This window comes from Myxocyprinus asiaticus, chromosome 22 (genome assembly GCF_019703515.2).
Source record: "Myxocyprinus asiaticus isolate MX2 ecotype Aquarium Trade chromosome 22, UBuf_Myxa_2, whole genome shotgun sequence".
Taxonomy (NCBI): Eukaryota; Metazoa; Chordata; class Actinopteri; order Cypriniformes; family Catostomidae; genus Myxocyprinus; species Myxocyprinus asiaticus.
The window spans coordinates 17642832-17665960 of NC_059365.1; the positions used below are offsets into that span (position 1 = coordinate 17642832).

Below are 23129 nucleotides of genomic sequence, written 5' to 3' on the forward strand. Positions count from 1 at the left end.
AAGTCGTAGGGTTTTCAAATTACACGAGGAATCAGCGACAGGGGTGAACGTATTACAAAACATTTCACTATTGACGAATCCCCGACGACTCTGCCTGGACTCCAAATTACGTTTCACAACAGAGTACATGCGAGAAGTGATATGAGATACGAAAACAAATGCATGAATATATGTTATGCATTTCAGAATATTATGTGTATGTTTTTAATCGCCTTAAGGCATCATATATTTTATTGGTTATAATATGAAAAAGTACCTCCTACTGAAAAATCTACCTATTTGCTTACCTGACTGTCCAAGAGAATTGGCAATTTCTCTCCAACTCTTCTCTTTCTCCACCCAGTTGTGGTACAGTTCAGAGGAAACATCAAATAGCCACTGGTGCTCCTGCCAATATTTTACTAATTTTTCCTCCATTTTTTCGGTCCAGTGAGACTTTCTTGATACCGCAGCCGTGCTATTTGATGTTCTATTGCAGGTACATCAGGACTCCTCCCACTGACAATTCCCGTGCCCCGTTTCTTGCTCTCTCATTGGCTGTAGGTCAACCCTGCAGTTGTATTCAGTCAAAACACATTTCATATTGCGTGATTTGGAATCGCAGACAGGTCCAGATATTTAACATGCTAGATATCTCGCTGATATCGGATCACGTCTTTGATAATTCATACATTGCGTTCGTCGCTCACGGGAGCGAGCTCTGATTTGCCTATGATTTCGGGCTTTTGTCGGCGATCTCCACAAAATTGTTGGCGAGTGACATTTTGTTGGTTCCTTGATTTTATTACTGTGGTGTCATGATGGGTAGCCCCACATTTCATTTTACAGTGCATCCGGAAAGTATTCACAGCGCTTCACTTTTTCAACATTTTGTTATGTTACAGCCTTATTCCAAAATGGATTAAATTAATTATTTTCCTCAAAATTCTACAAACAGTACCCCATAATGACAACGTGAAAGAAGTTTGTTTGAAATCTTTGCAAATTTATTAAAAATAAAAAATGAAAAAAATCACATGTATATAAGTATTCACAGCCTTTGCCATGGCACTCAAAATTGAGCTCAGGTGCATCCTGTTTCCACTGATCATCCTTGAGATGTTTCTACAACTTGATTGGAGTCCACCTGTGGTAAATTCAGTTGATTGGACATAATTTGGAAAGGCACACACCTGTCTATATAAGGTCCCACAGTTAACAGTGCATGTCAGAGCACAAACCAAGCCATGAAGTCCAAGGAATTGTCTGTAGACCTCCGAGACAGGATTGTATCGAGGCACAGATCTGGGGAAGGGTACAGAAAAATTTCTGCTGCATTGAAGGTCCCAATGAGCACAGTGGCCTCCATCATCCGTAAATGGAAGAAGTTTGGAACCACCAGGACTCTTCCTAGAGCTGGCCGCCCGGCCAAACTGAGTGATCGGGGGAGAAGGGCCTTAGTCAGGGAGGTGACCAAGAACCCGATGGTCACTCTGACAGAGCTCCAGCGTTTCTCTGTGGAGAGACAACCATCTCTGCAGCACTCCACCAATCAGGCCTGTATGGTAGAGTGGCCAAACGGAAGCCACTCCTCAGTAAAAGGCACATGACAGCCCGCCTGGAGTTTGCCAAAAGGCACCTGAAGGACTCTCAGACCATGAGAAACAAAATTCTCTGGTCTGATGAAACAAAGATTGAACTCTTTGGCCTGAATGGCAACCGTCATGTCTGGAGGAAACCAGGCACCGCTCATCACCTGGCCAATATCGTCCCTACAGTGAAGCATGGTGGTGGCAGCATCATGCTGTGGGGATGTTTTTCAGTGGCAGGAACTGGGAGACTAGTCAGGATGGAGGGAAAGATGAATGCAGCAATGTACAGAGACATCCTTGATGAAAACCTGCTCCAGAGCGCTCTGGACCTCAGACTGGGGCGAAGGTTCATCTTCCAACAGGACAACGACCCTAAACACACAGCCAAGATAACAAAGAAGTGGCTATGGGACAACTCTGTGAATGTCCTTGAGTGGCCCAGCCAGAGCCCAGACTTGAACCCGATTGAACATCTCTGGAGAGATCTGAAAACGCTCCCCATCCAACCTGATGGAGCTTGAGAGGTCCTGCAAAGAAGAATGGGAGAAACTACCCAAAAATAGGTGTGCCAAGCTTGTAGCATCATACTCAAAAAGACTTGAGGCTGTAATTGGTGCCAAAGGTGCTTCAACAAAGTATTGAGCAAAGGCTGTGAATTCATGTGCATGTGATTTTCTTTTTTTTTTTCTTTTTTTTTTTCTTTTAATAAATTTGCAAAGATTTCAAACAAACTTCTTTCACGTTGTCATTATGGGGTATTGTTTGTAGAATTTTGAGGAAAATAATGAATTTAATCCATTTTGGAATAAGGCTGTAACATAACAAAATGTGGAAAAAATGAAGCGCTGTGAATACTTTCCGGATGCACTGTATGTCAAAAATCCTGTTCCATATAAAAATATATTATACAAAACATTGAATATGTTCTGATTGGCTGTGATTTGTACCACATTTTCACTTTCAGTGTGGACAGACAAATAAAATATTGGTGTAATCTTGTCACATCACACCTGTTTTGGGCACTGTGTAAGGCATGTGGACATTTACTTATAAACTTATTTGTAATTCTCATTATTTTCAAAGACGACTGATTACTGTAATACAATATTTAAAAAAATAACTTTAATAAAATGATTTAAATTAAATGAGCTTAAATTACAACAAATAGTACCATGATATGTATAAAAAAATTTTGGCATTATAATAATGGGAATGAGTTTTTATTTTTTTTATTGTAGTATTAAGAATTTGGGTGGAAATATTCATGCAAATAATGTGACAATGCAAAAAAACTCCATGGTCCAAAAATAGACTTCATTTTAATTAAGCAAAATATAATTTATTCATTTATTTGATTTTGGGGTAAATATGACCCAAACATGTTCTAGTTTCATGAGATTCACCCAAATAATGAACATTGTGCATGCCTCCTACCTGCTAGTTTAGGGTTTGTTTTTGTTTTTTACACTGATTGTCACTTAATTAACTGGAGCAGTTGCCCATAGGGGAACGTGACATGGCAGTGTGAGCACTTGAAATAATAAAAGTGAGGGAGAGAAAGGATGAAAAATGGAATTCTGGTCTGGTTCATATCTCTGCAATACCTCTGAAACTAAAACAGATTCCCATGGAACTGCTTTCAGTAATTAAATTGATTTATATTCAAAATTTATTTTTAGCTTTTGTCCTGCAAGTTTGTCTGCTTTTACATTCTGTAAATACTCTTTGTAAATCACAAACGAAGTGCGGTATAAGCTCTTAGCTCTTTGAAAAATGAGTCCCATTTCAATTAATAGGAGTAATAATGGTTTATCAGAGCAAGGGCGGGGAGATTGTAAAAGGCTTTATTGCCTGCTGAATAATCCCCCACCAGGATCACACTCTTGTCATGTGTCTTCCCAAACATAATACTCAGACACATAGAAAGCTCTCAGAGTGGTAACCGCTGACACTTTGGTATATGTTGTGGTAACTATGATCCATTTAATGTTAAAGGTTAAATGTCACTGTACAAACACCTTTTTGAAAGTGAAAGTTGGAAGTGATTAACAGATACTGTAATTATTGTGTTTGCTTGACCATGAAACTTCCATTTATTTATTTTTTTGGCCATTTTTCACTTTTATTAGATAGGAAAGTGGAGAGGGAGACAGGAAACAACAGAGGCTGGTTACACAAGCTATGCGTAAGTTCCAGCTTTGAATAGTTAAAGCCTAAATGGCACTAAGTTACAGTTTACGCACTACTAAATATTTGAGCATTGTACTATTAAACTTAGATTAATTGTAACCTTACGTAAAAAAACCCAAAACTAAATATTTACGAAAGCCGACTAGGAGGAATGGTTGGAATAAAGAAGCAAACTAAATATGACAGACTTCAATCTTTTAGACATATAATTTTGGCATTTACACTCGTTTACATTTACGAGAGAGAATATTATGTAAAAAACTGACTTCAGCGGCTCTTCAGCATAAAACTGATCTAAACGGTTCAATTTCCTGTGTCTGTCACTGGCATGCAAAGTTTTAACACATCCAAATACTCTATATAGGATACTACAATGAATAAATGTCTATTTTCCAGTCTTTGGTATTAGTATTTATTAATTGCCCCTCATTAATTTCAGATACAGTTCCTAAATATTATTATTATAATTTCTCCCCAATTTGGCGTGCCCAATTCCCAATGCTCTCTAGGTCCTCGTGGTGGCGTAGTGACTCACCTCAATCCGGGTGGTGGAGGACGAATCTCAGTTGCCTCCACGTCTGAGATCATCAATCCACACATCTTATCACGTGGCTTGTTGAGCGCATTACCGCGGAGACCTAGTACGTGTGGAGGCTTCATGCTATTCTCCGTGGCATCCACGCCAACTCACCACGCTCCCCACGAGAGCAAGAACCACATTATAGCGACCACAAGGAGGTTAACCCAACATGATTGGCAACCACCCTAGCAACCGGGCCACTTGGTTGCTTAGGAAGCCTGACTGGAGTCACTCAGCACGCCCTGGATTCGAACTTGCGACTCCAGGTGTGGTAGTCAGCCTCTTTACTTGCTGAGCTACCCAGGCCCCCTTAATATTATTATTTACAAATTTAAATATACGATCTGTTATATTTACTGATTTTTTTATGTATCGTATTTCAATAGAACTGTAATTTATTACCACTGACAGTTACGTGAGACAAAGACAGATTGAACATCAACCGTAACAAAATAAAACTGAAATGCACGGCTTCTCAACACTTGTGTGTACACATTTTGAAGGCTGCTTATTGAATCAGTAAATGTAATTGTCATATTACATGACTATACATTGCTTTATGGAGAGCTTACGACTAACTAGCTAAGTCTTGCCTTAACTTGTAGTGCAACTAAATTAACCACTTAGTGACAAACTAGTAGTTACAAAGCCCCAAATGAAGTGATACCTTACGCACAGGTGGTGCAACCTTACCCAGGGGAGAAGGGATATAGGATCGGAAAAGGACCTCAAGCCGTGACTTGATCCCGGGTCACCTGTGACACTACTGCACCATATGTTGGAATACTGCCCACAAGGCTACTGCTCTGACAAAACTTCCATTTAGTTGATGGAGGAAAGGATACGTTTTTCTGTAAAGACCACCCATAATTTCACTGTCATACTGCATTTGTGAAATGCTGTCATTATGTGTAGATGGATCTGTTTACCTGAGAGCTGCCTCTGTCTCTTGCATGTCAAACCAACAGATTATGGGTCCAACTGAGACTGAGTAACATGTTAGAGACGTGTCTATTAAACAATTTATTACAGAGTGTAATATTAACAGTGGTCATGCTTCACAGTACATGGTTTAAGTTCAAGTCCTTGACAAACACCAAACTGAACAAGAGTAACAATATTAATTCTTGCTCTTTAAAGGCACTTAATTAAAACAACTCCCACCTCAACCCAATTATCATTTTGTCTGGGAGCTTTACACCACAGTAAGCTGCTCATGTTTGGTTTTACAAATCATCAGTTGTACAAACTACAAAGTGTGCTAATACAATGACTCTGCTAATCTCTGCTAATCTTGGCAAAAGCACAGAGACTCCAGGGCAATCATGGGCCACAAGCCCAACTCCAATTTATTGGCAGTTTTAGATACTGGGCTTTTCATGCCCTTGGATGTCTAGAGCTCATGGGAAATGTAAGCTGGCCCCAACGAGGTCTCAGTGGAACCCAGACTCACATGAGAGAGCGAGTGGCTGTGCCCATGAGTGCGTGAAAGTGTGTGATAGCGCGTAGATGACACCGCTGGAGATGTACACCCTTGCTCCTGCTCCGTCGCTTGTTCCGAGATCACCCCTCGATTCTGGTTTCCAGTTCCGGTGATGGCTTCTGCACCCTGCACCCCTCCACTGCCCTTTCGGTGCCTCTCCCAGGCAGAGCTCAGCTTCACTGCAAGAGCCAGCAGGTTTTTCCCCAGAAACACTGTCGATACACGTGGGTCCCTGTACCAGAGCATCCCTACCCCCCTCGGCACAAGTGTAAACAGGTTTATGGTGACCAAACTGAGCCAAGGATAGATGGCCTCCTTCCGAGCAGCCTGCAGCCCAGGCAGTGCAGTAGCACCCAGCTCTGTGAGCGACACACAAGGCAGCAACAGCAGCAACACGTAACAGTAGAAGAAAACTATACCCTCCACCCAAAGAGGAACCCCCACGCTGCCCTGTACCTCCCATAGCCCAGCTTGAAGATCCAGCACATCAAGCAAGTCTACCACCACCCACAGAAGTCGACTCCGCACCTCCTGTTTCCTACGAAGGGAAGTCATGTAATCAGCTCCTGTCAGGATGAGAAACAGCGAGGGCAGGCAGACAGAAAGTAATAGTGTCAAAGTCTTGCGGGCAAGGGGATCTGGAGGCCGCCTCTCTTGTCTGTAATTTTGACACACAAAGAAAAGCTTCAGCTGCAGCAGAGAGAGGAAAAGGAACCAGAGGGCGTTCGCGAAGCCCCGGCGGGGAGAGCGAGCTTCTGAAACCACACCGGCAGAGACAAAGCGCAGTGCCAGCAGGAAACACAGGTCACCCAGTGCAACAGCAACATATGGCCATATCGCAGGACGGGCTCCGCCTCGAGGTCCCAGCATGCTCTGCTCCAGCAGGTAGAGGTCGACCACTGCCATTGTGCTCACTGTCACCAGAGTAGACATGCACACCTGGGGCGAGGGCAACATGCTTGATGTAAAAGAAGAAACAAGGACAAAGAGACAAGAGGAAAGTTTTAGATGATATCCTTGATGTCTTGTTAAGGACACAGGATGCATGGTTATATGCTATCATAAGACAGGAATATACAGAGAAATATGCCATTGCAAAGTGAATTGGCCATATATCTTAAAAGCTTTTGTACATGTTTTAATTCTATTTATGGTCTTTTAGAACACAGGCAATTTTTATGGACTAAGCAGACAAATTGCATGAATTTCTACAAAGTGCAGGTCAAGAATCACCTTTAATATTGTCCCTTGATGCATCTTTATTGTTTGGTGATGTTTAAATGGGAAATGGGAGTTTTTGTCTTTCATATCAAAGGTACACTGTAAAAACCGTTTTAATGGTAAAAGATTGTAAAAATGCTACAGTAAAAAATTATTGTTCAATTGGTTAATGGGTAGTTACCTTAAAATATACTGTGACATTTTTTAAATATATTTAAAAAGACAATCCATGTAGTTTTACGGTAACATTTTTTAAAAATATAGTTTTTAAAATGTAAAAAGTATGATTTTCTGTATAATTAACAGTAAAAATGTATATTATGTTTAACAAGAGAATACATGCACTTTTTATGGTAAATTGTTAAAATTACGGTAAAAAACAATAACTTGGCATTCCCAGATTTCCCTGGGTGACCCAGTTCATTTCATTATATTTTACGGGAATAGCTATGTTCTTATGTTTAATATCAGTTATGTACATTGGGGTATTCTGTGTTATATTTGATGTAGTTTAGTTAATGTTTATTACATTATTTTAATTTCACATGTGTTACCCTGATGGTGTTTAGTGTTTGCTTGAGTGACACTGAGCACTGTCTCTACATGTTTATTGGTCATTGTTCCAGTAAGGGCCTCTTGATGAACTTCATGTTATCATGTGCCCGTTTGTCATTACTACGGTAATTAACAATACATTATAAAGTGAAAAGCAGATTTTTACAGTTCCAGAAGGTTAATATATCAAGTTTATTATTTAATAATATAAACAACGGTAATACAACATAAAATATACAGGCATCAAAATTACATCCCGTAAAGACTGAAACGTGGTTACCATATTTTTTATGGTGAATTTCTGGCAACCAAAGCTGGCAGTTTTTTTACCGTAAATTTAACAGGATTTTTTTACAGTGTTGTTGCCAAATGTCTGTACAGAGGGTCTTGACAAATGTTGTTTGCAATTCTTGGTGACAACAATTTATGGCATTTCAAAGACAAAGGCCTTTTCAGTTTACAAAGCCTGTTAAATTGACAAGGTTTGTGAAAAGTAACGAGTAAAGTATTTGCCTAATAAAGACAGCATGTTATGCTGGTCAGGGTAAGTTTTCATCACATCCACGAAAAGCATATCTTTCTCCTTCCAGTCTAGTTGTTTTCCTCCAAGTGATGCCTCTGAAATCAGAGAACGTGCCAAAATTCTCTCTTTCTAAATGTGATTTCTTAACTCATTAATCTTTCAGTTTCTTTCATCTTTGCAAATGTCCCAAGTTTTCTGTATAGTATATACTGTAATTTTTATGTCAACCTTCATTCCCTTATTAATTAATTATGTTAATAAGGGAAGCCAGGCATGCTTTTCAAGGCTTTTCCTCATGGCTTGCCTTGTCTCACATGCTTGTTTTATATTGCAGCTTCTGTCAAGTACTGCTGTAATTAACTGCTTTTGGTTTCATTATGAAATATGACATGATCAAGTATAATTCTCAGGATATGGTGTGTTTTGTACTGGGGAGCTTTTGAGATTGTAGGGGCACCTGCAAACTGTAGAAGCTCAGTCTTTACTGTATAAGAGATTCTGTCATAACACTTCATACTGATGTTGATTTTATTCATGTTTCCTCAAGCCATATATCAGAAACAGACAGCACTAAACTGTGGTATTGATTAGTGTGGAGAAATGATTGTGGGCTTTATGGTGAAATCGAATGCAGCCCTTCTCAGCTTGTTGAACTCGATGGCCGATGCCCTATAGCTGGCTACTGGCCATTTGTGTACTGCTTGAATGTCAACAACACCTGAGATTACTTTTTAATATGAAAATCATTACTGTTTAGGATATACAGAAGTGTTGTAAACATTTGCTCTGACTTCGATTCGATTACGATTCTTTACCTAACGCTTACGATGCATCGTGAAATCTCAAATTTAGTCACGATTTGATTATTTTGGAACAATTCATAATTATTAAAAAAAAAAATGCTGACAAAAATATGAAAAGTTTTTACTAAACATTCTTAATTTAGAAAACACATACATGCACCAGGCTTGAGCACTAGAGTCACAGATGGTTTGGCTTATATGTGTGACTGCATATAAAAACATGTTACATGCATTATAGATAAGAATGATGTGTTTTAGATATGTTACATCTAGGGCTGTGTCGATACAATCAAATATCGATATATCACGATATTGTATCAATACTTAAATCAATGTATCATGATATCTCAGTCAGAGATGCTTCTATGAGGCACAAAAGAGACAAAATGGTCCTGCAGGATTCACAGTTTCTCTCACGGACATGCTGGACCTCTCTCACACATTTGGATCTAGGGCCAGGCGAGAATATTGATTTTCTACTTAATCTTCGAGAGCAAAGTCGATTATTAAAATGCCAAGATCGCTCTTTCTTTCTATCTGCAATCCCCAACATTAGATGTGTGTAAATACTTCCCATTTGCTACAAAGTATGTCTGTGATTAGCCACTGGCTGGTAGTTGATTAGATTTCACTCACCAGTGTTTGAGTGGTGTAGTGCCATAGAAGTTCAGCACTGAGATCTTTTTGACTCTTTCTGTGTAATGTGATTCCAAAGACTAGATACAAGCAAACCATTGTTGTCTAATAATGTCTCTTTTAATATCCTTTCTGTTCTCTACAGTCAGTTATTTATCAAAAACAACAAAAGAAACATTTAATTCTAATCACACATTGCATGAATGCTGTAAAGAATCCATTCGATCAAACAAACACTACTGTCAAAGTCCCTGCCACAGGTCTTAAAGAGACAGTACCATTTTAGTACTTGTTCTACATATCTACAACCCCAATTCTGAAAAAGTTTGTTCAAGACTTGTCAATTTGCCAACATATGCTTCAGCAAATAATCCAGCACTTTGAGAACAATGTTCCCCAAAGACAAATTGGAAGGAATTTGGGCATTTCACCCTCTACAGTGCACAATATAGTTAAAAGATTCAAGGAATCGAAAACCACTTCTGACTGTGCATGATCTCCGATCCCTCAGAAACCACTGTCTTAAAAAATGTCATTCATCTGTAATGGATATCATGACATGGGCTCGGGTTCTTCAGTAAACCTTTGTTAGTCAACAACATTCGCCACTGCATCCACAGATGCAAGTTAAGACTTTACTATGCAAAGCAGAAGCCATACATCAACACTGTCCAGAAGCGCTGCTGACTTCTCTGGGCTCTGTCTCATCTTTGATGGAAAGTAGAACAGTGGAACCGTGTTTTTTGGATCAATGAGTCCACATTTCAAATAGTTTTTGAAAAACACATCCGTCATGTTCTCCAGGCCAAAGAGGAAAAGGACCATCCAAGCTGTTATCAGCGTCAGGTCCAAAAGCCAGTGTCTGTATGGGCCAGGGGTGTGTTAGTGCCCATGGCATGGGTAACTCATACATCTGTGAGGGCACCTTTAATGCAGACACATATGTAAAATTTTGGAGCAACATATACTGCTATCCAGCACCGTCTTTTCCAGGGACATCCCTGCATTTTCCATCAGGACAACTTCAAACCATATACTGCCTGGATTACAAGTGTGTGTCTGTGTAAGCAGAGAGTGTGGGTGCTGGATTGGCCTGCCTGCAGTCCTGACCTGTCTCCAATTGAGAATGTGTGGCGCATTATGAAGCACACCATACGGCAACGAAGACCCCGTACAATTGTGAATGGGGGAAAATTCCATTTCTAAACTTGTCTTCAGTGCCCAAATGCTTAATAAGTGTTTTAAGAAGAAATGTTGATGTTTCACAGCGGTAAACACTCGACTGTCCCAACTTTTTTGGAGCGTTTTGCAATCATCTGATTTGAAATGACTGTACATTTAAAATAAATAAATAAATTCACAAGGTAAAACATCATATAATGTGTAGTTGTAGTGCTTTCAATATAGCAAAGGGTGAATATAATTTACAAATCACCACTTGTTTTTATTAGAATTTCTCATTCTGTCCCAACTTTTTTGGAATTGGGGTTGTAAATAGTACAAATTAGGCATGTAAACAACAAACATGTAACAATATACTGTATATATGCAATACAATATATGCAATTTCAATACACCATATTTATTGATGTAATACATAGACTACATAAAAAAAAAAAAGTCACCAAAATTATGAAAAACTGATAAAATTTGTAAAATTATGTCCGTAATTTAACAAGTTAGAAGGTCCCCTGTATAATAAATAACAGCATTAGCTGAAAGAGAATTTCTGTCATACTGTATGCAAGCAAAATGGACATTATAACTGAACTATACCCAAATTAATTTAAATGAACCTTTTCATGAGTAGGGGTCTAAATTCCTCTGCAGTGCAGAGTTATTTTTGCATGTGACACTGCACAGCCAGTAGAGGGGGGCTGAGCGTAGATGAGTATTTTTTTATTTTTATTATTATTATTATATATATTTTTTAATTCTTGTCATAAAAAAAATTCTGTATATAATATAGTAAAAGTGAACAAATGGTTTATGTCTGCTGTACTGTTTTTGTTTTATTTTAGTTTTATAGCTGTAAAAAAACAAATGAACAAATAATATCAGCAGTATGGTTTGCCTATATGCAATGTTTGACTTCTCAGACATTGTGTGTGTGTGTGTGTGAGACAAGCACTATGTAAACAGACTTGGCTGCGTGCATGAATAATCGCGCTCGATCAGTATGTTTTCACTGTGAGTATACGAGTTTTAAACTGTTATCGTGGTTCTTTTGTAATAGTCTCTTTCAGAAAACAAACGTATTATATGCCTGAAAAGACTTTTTGAGCTGCTGTTTGTGTTGAAAACCACAGCTGCACCTAATCAGCAGATGTGGCTGTGTGCATGGGACGATTGCGTTTAGATGTGATGGCTGTGCATATACAAGCTGTGAACTGTTATTGTGGTACTTTGGTGACAATTAGGCTGTTTGTTACATAAAATAAACATATTATGTGCTTGAAAAGACTCTTTGAGTAGCTGTTTGTTTGACAAATGACAACCGCTACTAATGTAAACAAATGGCAGCATGCATCAGAGGAAGAAGTCGTTTGATGTATTGACTGTGCGTATAAGAGCTGTAAACTTTATATCGTAGTACTTTTGTGACGAGTTGAATGTATATTAAATAAATGTATTCTGTTTTAAAAGACTGTATGAGTAACTGTTTGAGCGAATATAAATAACAGATGGCGCGAAAGCCTGTTGCAGAAACACGTGTGACGCTACTCTGTGCGTCCAGTTATTGGTTTGTATGAAAGGGTTAAAAGCAAAATCGAACCATGAAATCATGATGTATCGTGATATATCGAATTGTGACGTGTATCGCAATACGTATTGTATCGTGAGGTGGCAGCCGATACCCAGCCCTAGTTAAATCCATTATAGATATCCCATGTAAATAAAGGATAACATAATGTTTGAAGCAACATAATGACTAGATACAAACACACACAAACAGACTGTGGCAGCTCCGTTCATGAGACACGTGCAAGATAAAACATTTTGATGTTTTTGCAGCTGCCACGTGTCATTGAACAATCACAGGTGACTGTTATCAATAGACATTTAGCTAACATGTTAGTTCCCTTCAGAACTGTCTGAAATCACTCCCTGTTCCCTATATTCTGTTGCATTCAAGAGAATGAATGAACAAGTGATTTTTTTTTGTTCACAGCCTTGTGTCTGCCCACCAGTCATACTTATTTAAGTTGAGTTCTATTTGTGGTTAAACTGTTTTATGGTGAAATAACATATTTTATGGAGATATAAAAGAAATATAAACATAAAATATCATAATAGGGGAAGATAGCAACAACAATGAACTTACTTTGGTCAAATGGGCACAAACAGTTAATAAAAACACAAAGTTGATCTCTGCAGCATGCATCCATCCATTTACCCGCTTACCCTACGGTTCTCAGAAGGTGAACTCGGCAGCATGAACTTTCTAATTTTCAAAGTGTGCTTTTTCCCCTTCAATCTTGCATGCTCCACACCTGTAGCGGGAAGGCTTGTGTTATCTGAGACGCCATTTATGACATTGGGTATTGATAATGATAATCAATTCTTAATTTCCGCAACCGATGCATCGAAATCATATACAGTACAGGGTGTCATTTTTAATCTGTGGTCAAGAAAAAAAAAAAAAATTCAGCATTGATGTTACACCTACATTAATTCTGTGTCACTGTTGTCACCAAACTTATTTGCAAAAATTGCTGTTTTCAAACAGGTTTCCCGAACATTCCCCCATCTACTTGTAGTCAGATAGTCCTGCCCCAAACTCAGACCATTGGTCGAGCCAATACTGCTGTGTTGGGCTGGTCGGGATACTCAAACAAACAGCAATGTGGAAAACACCACAGTTTTCCACTTTTTGGGGAAATCAACTAAGCAAGTTTTACATTAAGCTAGGATAAGAAAAGGTTCTACACACTTAACCTTAAAGAAACCTGGTTCTAGGTTGCAGTGCCTATGCTAAAACATCCAGTGTGTGTGTGTGTGTGGGCGGGTTTGGGTGGTTTACGAGGAAATGTTTTTTAGTTTGCAAACTGGTAATTACAAGGGTATTATGCAATAAATGTGGTTTATGGGACATTTCTAGTGTCCTTATAATTAAAATCGCTTAAACAAATGATGTTTTTTTGAAAATTTAAAAATGCAGAAAGTTTTTTGTGAGGGTTAGGTTTAGGGGTAGGGTTAAGGGATAGAATCTATAGTTCGCACAGTATAAAAATCATTATGTCTATGGAGAGTCCTCATAAGGATAGATGCACCAATGTGCGTGTGTGTTTGTGTGTGAGTGAATACATGAGAAGTGTTAAAGAATGTGGTAAAATGGAAATTGAATGGGGTGAGAGAGGGACGATGAGAGCAAGATGGTGATTTATTTCCATGGCTTTTTACAGACCTAATAAAGTGTTACGGCATGATGGTAATAGTTCATAAATAAGCTGAGTGAAATGAAGAAGGAAAGAGTTACGGGTATAGGCCAAACACAAAAAGCACAGGAGACCTGCTCTGGGAAAAAAAAAAAAAAAGAGATGTAGTGTTGGAGAATTCTTGATGAGAATAGATTCAAATATATTCATAGCTTGGGAACTGTAGAAATTAAACGCATTAATACGAAGTGAGGAGGAAATGAAGGGGGTATGTTGGTAAATGACCTAGAATGATTAATCTTCGCTAAGCTCTGTGGAATGAAAAGAGAGTGTGCGTCACTAATATTTGATTTTGACTGTGGACTTTTGTGTCTGTGGACTTTTCGTGGACGTTATTTTTCTGCTTTGAAATTCAATTGAATTCCATAAGCTCAGACTATGAATGTTGCACTTAGAAGGGACCACAGGCTCCTTCTGAAGAAAAATGCTTTGGCACAGGACACATTTTTTTATTTTATTTTTATTATGAAAACTGTCAGAAAGCTGTTATTTTAGGACAAATAATGATACCAAGAAGGCTTGCTTGTTGGTGTAGAACTTATATTTTGACTCCACTGTCAGCACATAATTCATTAGTTTATCAAGTCAGTGGATGACATTTGTGCTGTTTTCTCTAGACTTCAGTACTGACAGCCAATGCATCATGTTTTAGCTTAAGCAACAGTGATGGCTTGAAAAATCCGCAGGTGACTGCGCAATTTGCGCATAATTTCATAAATTGTGAGAGAAGATGTGTGCATATTCCCCTTTGCACTGTAAAAAGATGCCTTTGATCTGGGTTTTTATTTAGTAATTAAGAAAGATGCAGCCTCAAATAGTTTTTTGATGAAAAGCAACTTAAGTTATTGAGTAGGGCCTATATGTAGGCTACTAATTGTTTAATTTTAAAATGTAGCATAACGGGCCTTTCAGACTAAACGTGTTCTTGCGCTAAAGAAAGCTAGATCTACCGCAACGAATAGAATAGAACCACTGATCTATAATATGGAACATATAGATATTCATATTATATATTAAATATACTTATACTATAATATCTTATAGAGATCAGTGAAAAGAACACAGGTGTCTTAATAGAAGTTCTTTTTAACTTTACACAGCATCTAAAAAACAAGGTGCTCCTGCGCGAGACGTTGAAAAACAGTGATACACGGAAGAACCCTTCTACATAGGGGAGCCTACATGCTTAAAATAGCTAACGCGGCGGCCCTATAGACATTCTATGGGTGGTATACTGTCGAGGAGACGAGTCCATGTTTTTTTAATGTATGTCTATGGAGGAGATACTAAAGTAAACTGAATAAACTGCTTTTGTTAGGAAACAGCTCATCATTTAATGAATTAACCACCTGTACCCCAATCTTCAACATGTTTTACACTAAACAGTCCTTTTAGAATAAACTTTGTGTGGAGTCTACTACAATAAAATGTATGTTTTATAATAGAAGACGCAGATAATTTTGCGACAGGTGGTGTCTGTTTACGGCTCTCCCCATTCATTTGTATGGTACAACCGTAAACGGTGACTGTCGTAACATGCTAGTTGACCGCTATGCTCTCACTATGGTAAAAGTGTGGAGGTTGTTATCTCAGTAAGTACAATAATCTCTGGACATAGCTCAATGGTAAGAGATGTCTGTCTAGCATGTTTATTTTGGGAAACAATTTAAAAACAGCGCAAACGGACGGGAAAATGCATTCGATGTGAACGTCCACTAACTGTTTAAACAGGCTCTATTATGCTTTTTGAGATTTTACTTTTCCTTTAGTGTGTAATATAGCTGTTTGTGCATGTAAAAGATCTGCAAAGTTACAAAGCACAAAGTCTAAGCCAAAGGCAGTTACTCTCTCCCACAGAAAACACTGCTCCTGACCTGCCTGAAATGCCTGGTTTGCAGTCCAGCCATTACTTCTGTGACTTAGCTATGTCACTGTGTAACACATTTGCATAATACCCGCCTAAAGGCTACTTCGGTTATGGTAAGGGGTGTAACATTTCCGACACATGCTCTAAGTGGTTGACCAATCACAACATACTGGGCCAGCTGACCAATCAGAGCAGACTGGGCTTTTTGGAAAGGGGGGCTTTAAAGAGACAGGAGCTAAAAGAGAGCGTTTCAGACAGAGGGTGAAAAGAGGTGCTGCAGCAACGTACAGTATGAGAAATAGAATAGGTTAACATTAAAGCATGTAAACCTATTCTAGTAGACTTTAATAAAATTATGAACCTGTAAATGAGCATAATATGGGCTTTTTTAATGCGTTCTAAAATGCTAGACGTGGCGCAGTGAATTGAGCAGAACGCAGCTGTCTCGAGACACGTTTATAATAATTGATACTTTTTTAAGTTAATTCAACCTATGGTCATTTTATGTCAGCATAACTAGAAAACCTTTGTTAGATATACTCAAATGTGTCTAAAAACACAGCACAGCAGATAAAGACATCTATCCAGTGCATGTTTTCTTCGGAAAACGATTGAAAAAAAACAGCCCGGACGGAAAGTGCTTTCAACGTGAACGGCCCTACTATTTTGCAAAATGCAATAAAAGCTGTTAATTATTAACTCTCAGAGATGGTCCGCATTAGTGGCCAAGGTTAATTATAGCTGAGATAAATGTTGCCATTGTTTAATCTGCAGTTGGTATCTGAAAGTAGCCTACCCATAAACATGACTATACCTCTCATTCTTGGAGATGCTGACTGCTGGACTCATGCCACATGCCCTCATTTACGAGTAAACGACTGAAAATGTCCCTCGGTAATGTGCCATTGAATCATTCCCAAACACAGAGAAGATTAGGCTGTCTGTACAGTGAGATCATCAGTCTCTGTGAATAAACAGCATCATCTTTCTTGAAGCTTGTGAATGTCATGCAGCTGCCACTGCAGGACATGGGAGATCAGACCTGTGCCAGTTTAACCCTTGTGCGTCAATAAAATAAAGTTGCTCAGAGGTCCTTAGAGGACAAAAATGTCTGCATCAAAAAACTGTATTAAAAAATTAATATTATATATTAATATTATTTTCCTCTTTCAATAAGGTCTTTTTTTTTTTTTTAACCAACATCAGTCCTGATCATAACCAAATGTTCATTCATTTCAGGGATTTTAACCCTTTAAATGCCAGTTTGTTTATATAATGCCACTGTTGTTTTTTTTTATGAGAAAAAAAAAGAAAATACAAAAAATGAATTATTTTCATATACTAAATGCTAAGGGGAAATGTATTTATGTATTTATTTATTTTTTGGATTATCACAGTCTGGGATATGTCAGTGTTTAGCAACAACATTTATTTTGATGCAAAAAATTTTGTGCCGTGTCAGATAAAAAAAATAAATAAATAAAAAACAGGACCTTAGAGGACAAAAATGTCCGCATCAAAAAACTGCCATACAAATATTATATATTAATATTATTTTCCACTTTCACTGATTTTTTTTAACCAGCATCAGTCCTGATCATAACTACCAACTATTCATTCATTTTCAGGATTTTAACCCTTTAAATGCCAGTTTGTTTATTACGCCAGTTTGTGTATGTATGTATGATGTATTATAGGAACTGAGGTTGAAATATCAAAATTACCCCAAAAATACACACCTTTGGCTAAATGTATGCCGTTGGTATTAACACAGCCAAAATGATCGGAAAAACAAAAATGAAAAAGACAAAAATGTCCCGAAGGTCGCACAAGGGTTAACATCACTACATTGCGAAAGGTGTCATTGTAATTTACACATCAGAATTAGCAGGAGTCATTCTCCCCAAATGAGCTATTAAATCAGCCCTAAAACTGCTCTCCATCTAAAACATTTGAACTTTGTGTGCTCGCACCGGGGACTTAAAGGCTGCATGAATAATTGAATATTTAAGTTGCAACAGATTCAGAACTCAACTTTATGTAACAATTATAGATGAAGTGGAGAGTGTATTTACCCCAAAACATGCGGTTGGATGTCTTATATCGGTCCTCTATAGACTTCACAGAGTAGTCTCAATCTAATGACCAACGCAAACCTGCATGTATCAAGACGATATGGTCTGAATTCAGTGTCTCAGTCGCATTCGTCCGAAATCGAGTGGTTCGTCCTATAAGAAAGACTAGGTGGCTTCTCCGCATAACTAAATGTGGAAATTAATCCGGAGAAGTCAGCTACGTCAAGCTCAAAGGTTGCATTGTCCATAATAGGCTATTTATCTGTGCGAAGTCATGAGGAAGCGGTCCTTTCTCTCTCCCGACTTTTTTTTTTTTTTTTTTTTTTTTTTTTTTGCAATGCTGGTATGTCGCAAAACCCTTATATAATCGGCATGGGGTTTATTCCGTTATTTCGAGCAGGCTCATGTGAGTATCCTTCCAGATATCTCTCCAGTGTCGAGATATGGCTCTGGCGGCTGTGATGAAGCTTTTGCGGGCTGAGGAGAGTATAAGTCCCTCAGAAGTACCCTAGAAACACGTTATCCGCTGATTCTGTCATAGGAGCCGAATACTCCGATGCCCTGTTCATACTTCATCAACGAAATGGCGCGAAATAAGAGAAAGAACGCGTCGCGACACAGTTTATGATTTCAGTGTTTTATTTGTAGGCAGCTAACGTGCACTTGTCCCCCTCCCTTCCCTCGCTCTCTAACTAGCCGTTTAGTTCCTTTCTCTCTCTATCTCTCTCAGCCTCTCGGATGTGACTTCAGATAGCAGGCGGGGATATTTGAATGGCCACATGCATATTATATGGGAGTTCACCATCTAGATGGGTCTGTGTAATTACTGCTGCTTGTGCAATCATTGGTATAATTACATTGTTCTGAAGAAAACAACATCCTAAATTTCCCTGCTATTAGTGAGGAATGATTGTTTGTTATAAGATCAACTTCAGATTGGTTATTTGTCATTTAACAGACCCCCTTTTTTTCCCAGGACAACTAATTGCAAGGACAGTCCCCTGTGGGATTGCCAGGTATGTGTCGCAAAGACAGCCCAATACCAAAACTCAAAATATGCCACATATTTTAGAATTTCTTTATTTGTAGGCCTACTAATGTATGTAGCAGCATTGAACATTTGCGAAGTATGTTTAAATGGCGTCAAGTTCATAACCATCAAAAAACATTGAGCCTGACAAAGTCAACATCATCACTGAATGATGTAGGGGTAGACCGAGTACAGAACACTATTCCCTCCTCATGCAAGTCCGAACTGTCATTCTCAGTGTGGACATTCTCATTATCATCCTCTCTCTCTGCATAGGAATTTTAAAGGACGTAGTGCAAATTATTGCAACATTATTAGAGAAAAGCTGTTTTAAGTTAAGTTTTCAATTTTCTGAATCATTATTCCTCACTGACCATGAAATCAAACTTTACTTATAGTAATTATTGATTTGTCTACTTATGGGGGACAGATGAAACACTGTGTTACAACTGAACATGTGCCATAATAAACATGGCTGCAAATGATACTAGAGTTTTGTTAGCTTTTATTTAGTAAGAAAGACAATTAGACAGACATACATTTTTTTACAGAGTGACAGACAGAGTGACAGACAGATAGACAGAACATTATGCAGTAGAATTATTTTTTATTTTTTTTATTTTGCTAAGTACACTGGAAAAAAAAAAAAAAGTTGGCTCAACAACTATAACGTAAGTAAATAAATAGCTTCTACTCAGAAACATACATATTCATTGCATTTTTTAGCTTTACTCACAGTTGAAGTCAGAAGTTCACACACTTAGGCTGAAGTCATTAAAACTAATTTTTTAACCACTTTGAGCATGACACGAGTAATTTTTCCAGCAATTGTTTGCAGACAGATTGTTTCACTTTCAATTGACTATATCACAAATCCAGTGGGTCAGAAGTTTACATACACTAAGTTAACTGTGCCTTTATGCAGCTTGGAAAATTCCAGAAATGATGTCAAGCCTTAGTTTAGGCAGTTAGCCAGTTAGGTTCTGATAGGCTAATTGGAGTCAATTTGAGGTGTGTTTTAAGGCCTACCTTCAAACTTAGTTTCTCATTGCTTGACATCATAGTAAAACCAAAATAAATCAGCCAAAACCTCAGAAAAAAACTTATGGACCTCCACAAGTCTGGTTCATCCTTGGGAGCAATTTCCAAATGCCTCAAGTTACCACGTTCATCTGTACAAACAATAGTAAGTATAAACACCATGGGACCACGCAGCCATCATACCGCTCAGGAAGGTGACACATTCTGCCTCCTAGAGATTAATGTAGTTTGGTGCAAAAAGTGCTGATCAATCCCAAAACAACAGCCAAGGACCTTGTGAAGATGCTGGAGGAAACAGGTAGACAAGTATCTATATCCACAGTAAAACGAGTCCTATATCGACATAACCTGAAAGGCTGCTTGGCAAGGAAGAAGCCACTGCTCCAAAACCACCATAAAAAAGCCAGACTATAGTTTGCAAGTGCACATGGGGATGAAGATCTTACTTTTTGTAGAAATGACCTCTGGTCTGATGAAACAAAAATGTAACTGTTTGGCCATAATGACCATCGTTATGTTTGGAGGAAAAAGGGTGAGGCTTGCAACCCGAAGAACACCAATCCCAACCATGAAGCATGGGGGAGGCAGCATCATGTTGTGGGGGTGCTTTGCTGCAGGAGGAACTGGTGCACATCACAAAATAGATGGCTTCATGAGGAAGGAAAATTATGTGGATATATTGAAGCAACATCTCAAGACATCAGCCAGGAAATTAAAGCTCGGTCACAAATGGGTCTTCCAAATGCACAATGACCACAAGCATACCTCCAAAATGTGGCAAAATGGCTTAAGGACAACAAAGTCAAGGTATTGGAGTGGCCATCAAAAAAGCCCTGACCTCAATCCGATAGAAACATTGTGCGCAGAATGAGTGTTACGGCTATCCCAGGGTAGTCTTACAACAGTGCCTAGCATGAGGACAGTTGTGACAAATGTGCTGCTTCTCTTCAAAAATGAATTGTTGTAAATATTCATATCATAACATGGTTATAGCTTTTGTTGACTATATTAAATACAACTGCATGTTTAAATAGGAGTTGTTTAAAAATTCATCAGGTAATTTTAGTGTGGCAGAATTGACATCGGTAGGAAGCAATTTGTTGACAGATAAAAAACATTTTTATGTGGCTTCACTCTTCCTGCTGTTTGTGTGTGTGTGTGCACGCTTGCGCTAGAGAGAGAGGGAGACATTCTGACCAATGAGGGGACAGTTTGCTCACATGTGACTTATATTAACACAATTTTGGCCGTTTTGAAATGTTGCCGAACCACAAAGAAAATGCAGCATTGTAACAATTTTAGCCCGTTTCAGGAAAAAAAATTAAAGGAGCTACAGGTCTGAAAACAGCCTCAATATTAATGAGCTTGAGGTAATAGGTACTCTAGAATGATCAGAGCACTGTACTGTGGCAGGAGATAAAGCTGGATCTCATTATCTGTTAAAATTTTCCAATAAGTTTGACAGGCTAGTTTCTATTCTCGCTATGGCCTATATAAAATCAAATGCTATTTCTCTTGTATCTTTTCTTTACAACTGGAAACTCATTTAATCTTGGTACTCTCTGTCCCCTTCAGTCCCCGTTGGGTTGAAGTGCTTGAAGGTCACTCTGCTCTGTCTTTCTTTCAACATGGAGAGAGTGAGAGAGATGGAGAAAATGAGACAACAAGAATCCAGCAGTGCACAGTCAACTCTTTTCCCCACATAAGGGGTGAAATTTGTAACAACGTGCTTTTTTGTTGTTGTTGTTTTTGTCCAATATATGCCTCTTGATAGTTGAGGGCCTGATTGGTGCCCCAGGTGTGCACTGGCAGAAGCTTAGCCCAAACCAGCCCAAGACATTCTTTACTGCAGCCATCTGCCACATATTAGAGCTCTTTAGCTGACACCACATATGCTCCAACCACAGCGAAACAATCTGTCTTTTGGACTGGAAGATTCCTAGAATGAGAGCACAGTTTGATATACTGTTTGTGATCCTAAATCCACAGCTTAAAAGGATAACTGACCAAAAATAAAAATTCTGTCATCACTTACTCGCCCTCATTTTGTTCCAAATCTGTATGACTTGCTTTCTTCCATGGACCACAACAGATGTTAGGCAGAATGTTAGCTACAGTTACCATTCACTTTCATTGTATGAAAAAAAGGGATGCAATGAAAGTGAATGGTGACATACTGCCTAACATTTTATTTTGTGTTCGATAGAAAAAAGCAAGTCATACAGGTTTGGAACAACATGGTTAAGTAAATGATGACAGAATTTTCATTTATTTAAATTAAAATCTCTGTGATCTGTATATTAAAATCAACACTGACACTGATGCTCAGTAAATTATCAGTGTTCCTGATTAACTGAAGCAAAGCTCTGATAAGACATCCTCTGATGTAATGTAATTTTGTGAAGAGAAGTTCTGAGGAGTTGTGCTCTGTATTTTACTGATTTCTATCAAACGCTAAACATTGGCACAGATCGGAACATCTATTGTCCTTTTAATTTTTTTTCTGTTTCACTGTGCTTCATGCTGTGTCTAAGACCTTCACCCTGCATTTGATTATTGGTAAATAAACCTGTTTGTTCTGCTTTAATTAAATGATGTCAAGGAAACACATTCTCTTCAATATTCAAGGACAGAGTACTTCCGAAAGGCCTAGAACTCATCGTTAGACACGGCATGTTATTTCGCTACCAAACAGAATTAGGTAAGTGTCAATACTGGCTGTATATATGCACCATTATATTGACCCGAAAGTAATGTTTCCCTTGTGGCACGTTTTGCCCTGTGGCATTTATTTACAGGGATGGTGAATGCACTAAAGGGATTGTTCACCCAGAAATAAAAATACTGTCATTTACTCACCCTCATGTCGTTCCAAACCCACATTACTTTCTTCCATGCAACACAAAAGGAGATGTTAGGCAGTAGGCATATAACTGCTGAAGTGTTTTTTAACAATATACAGTATTATCATGGTATTGAATTACATTACAAAAATGGGTTGAAAGATAAACTTTGAATGATTGTTGTTTTCTTAATAACAAGTTTAATTATTTTTTTTAATTAAATTTTTTTTTTTTATACCAAACTGACTTTTTAAAGTAACATATAACAAAGA

General features: G+C 38.3%; 2 protein-coding genes across 4 annotated transcripts in view; one reads left to right on the top strand and one right to left on the bottom strand.

Annotated features, from left to right (window-relative positions):
- Positions 1-23129, top strand: part of LOC127413099 (39S ribosomal protein L11, mitochondrial-like) — a 53790-nt gene that overhangs the window by 11355 nt on the left and 19306 nt on the right. The window lies entirely within an intron of this gene.
- Positions 5354-18667, bottom strand: LOC127413092 (transmembrane protein 121-like). 3 transcript variants are annotated; one of them, XM_051649958.1, is made up of 4 exons: positions 17944-18667; positions 16683-16832; positions 12968-13056; positions 5354-6782 (listed from the first exon to the last, which is right to left on the bottom strand). In XM_051649958.1, the coding sequence occupies exon 4, from the start codon at positions 6779-6781 to the stop codon at positions 5735-5737; it is 1047 nt and encodes a 348-aa protein (XP_051505918.1). In that variant the 5' UTR covers position 6782; positions 12968-13056; positions 16683-16832; positions 17944-18667; the 3' UTR covers positions 5354-5734. The 3 variants fall into 3 exon arrangements, with proteins under 3 accessions (XP_051505918.1, XP_051505917.1, XP_051505916.1); XM_051649957.1 differs by lacking the exon at positions 16683-16832; XM_051649956.1 differs by lacking the exons at positions 12968-13056; positions 16683-16832 and having other exon boundaries at positions 17944-18666.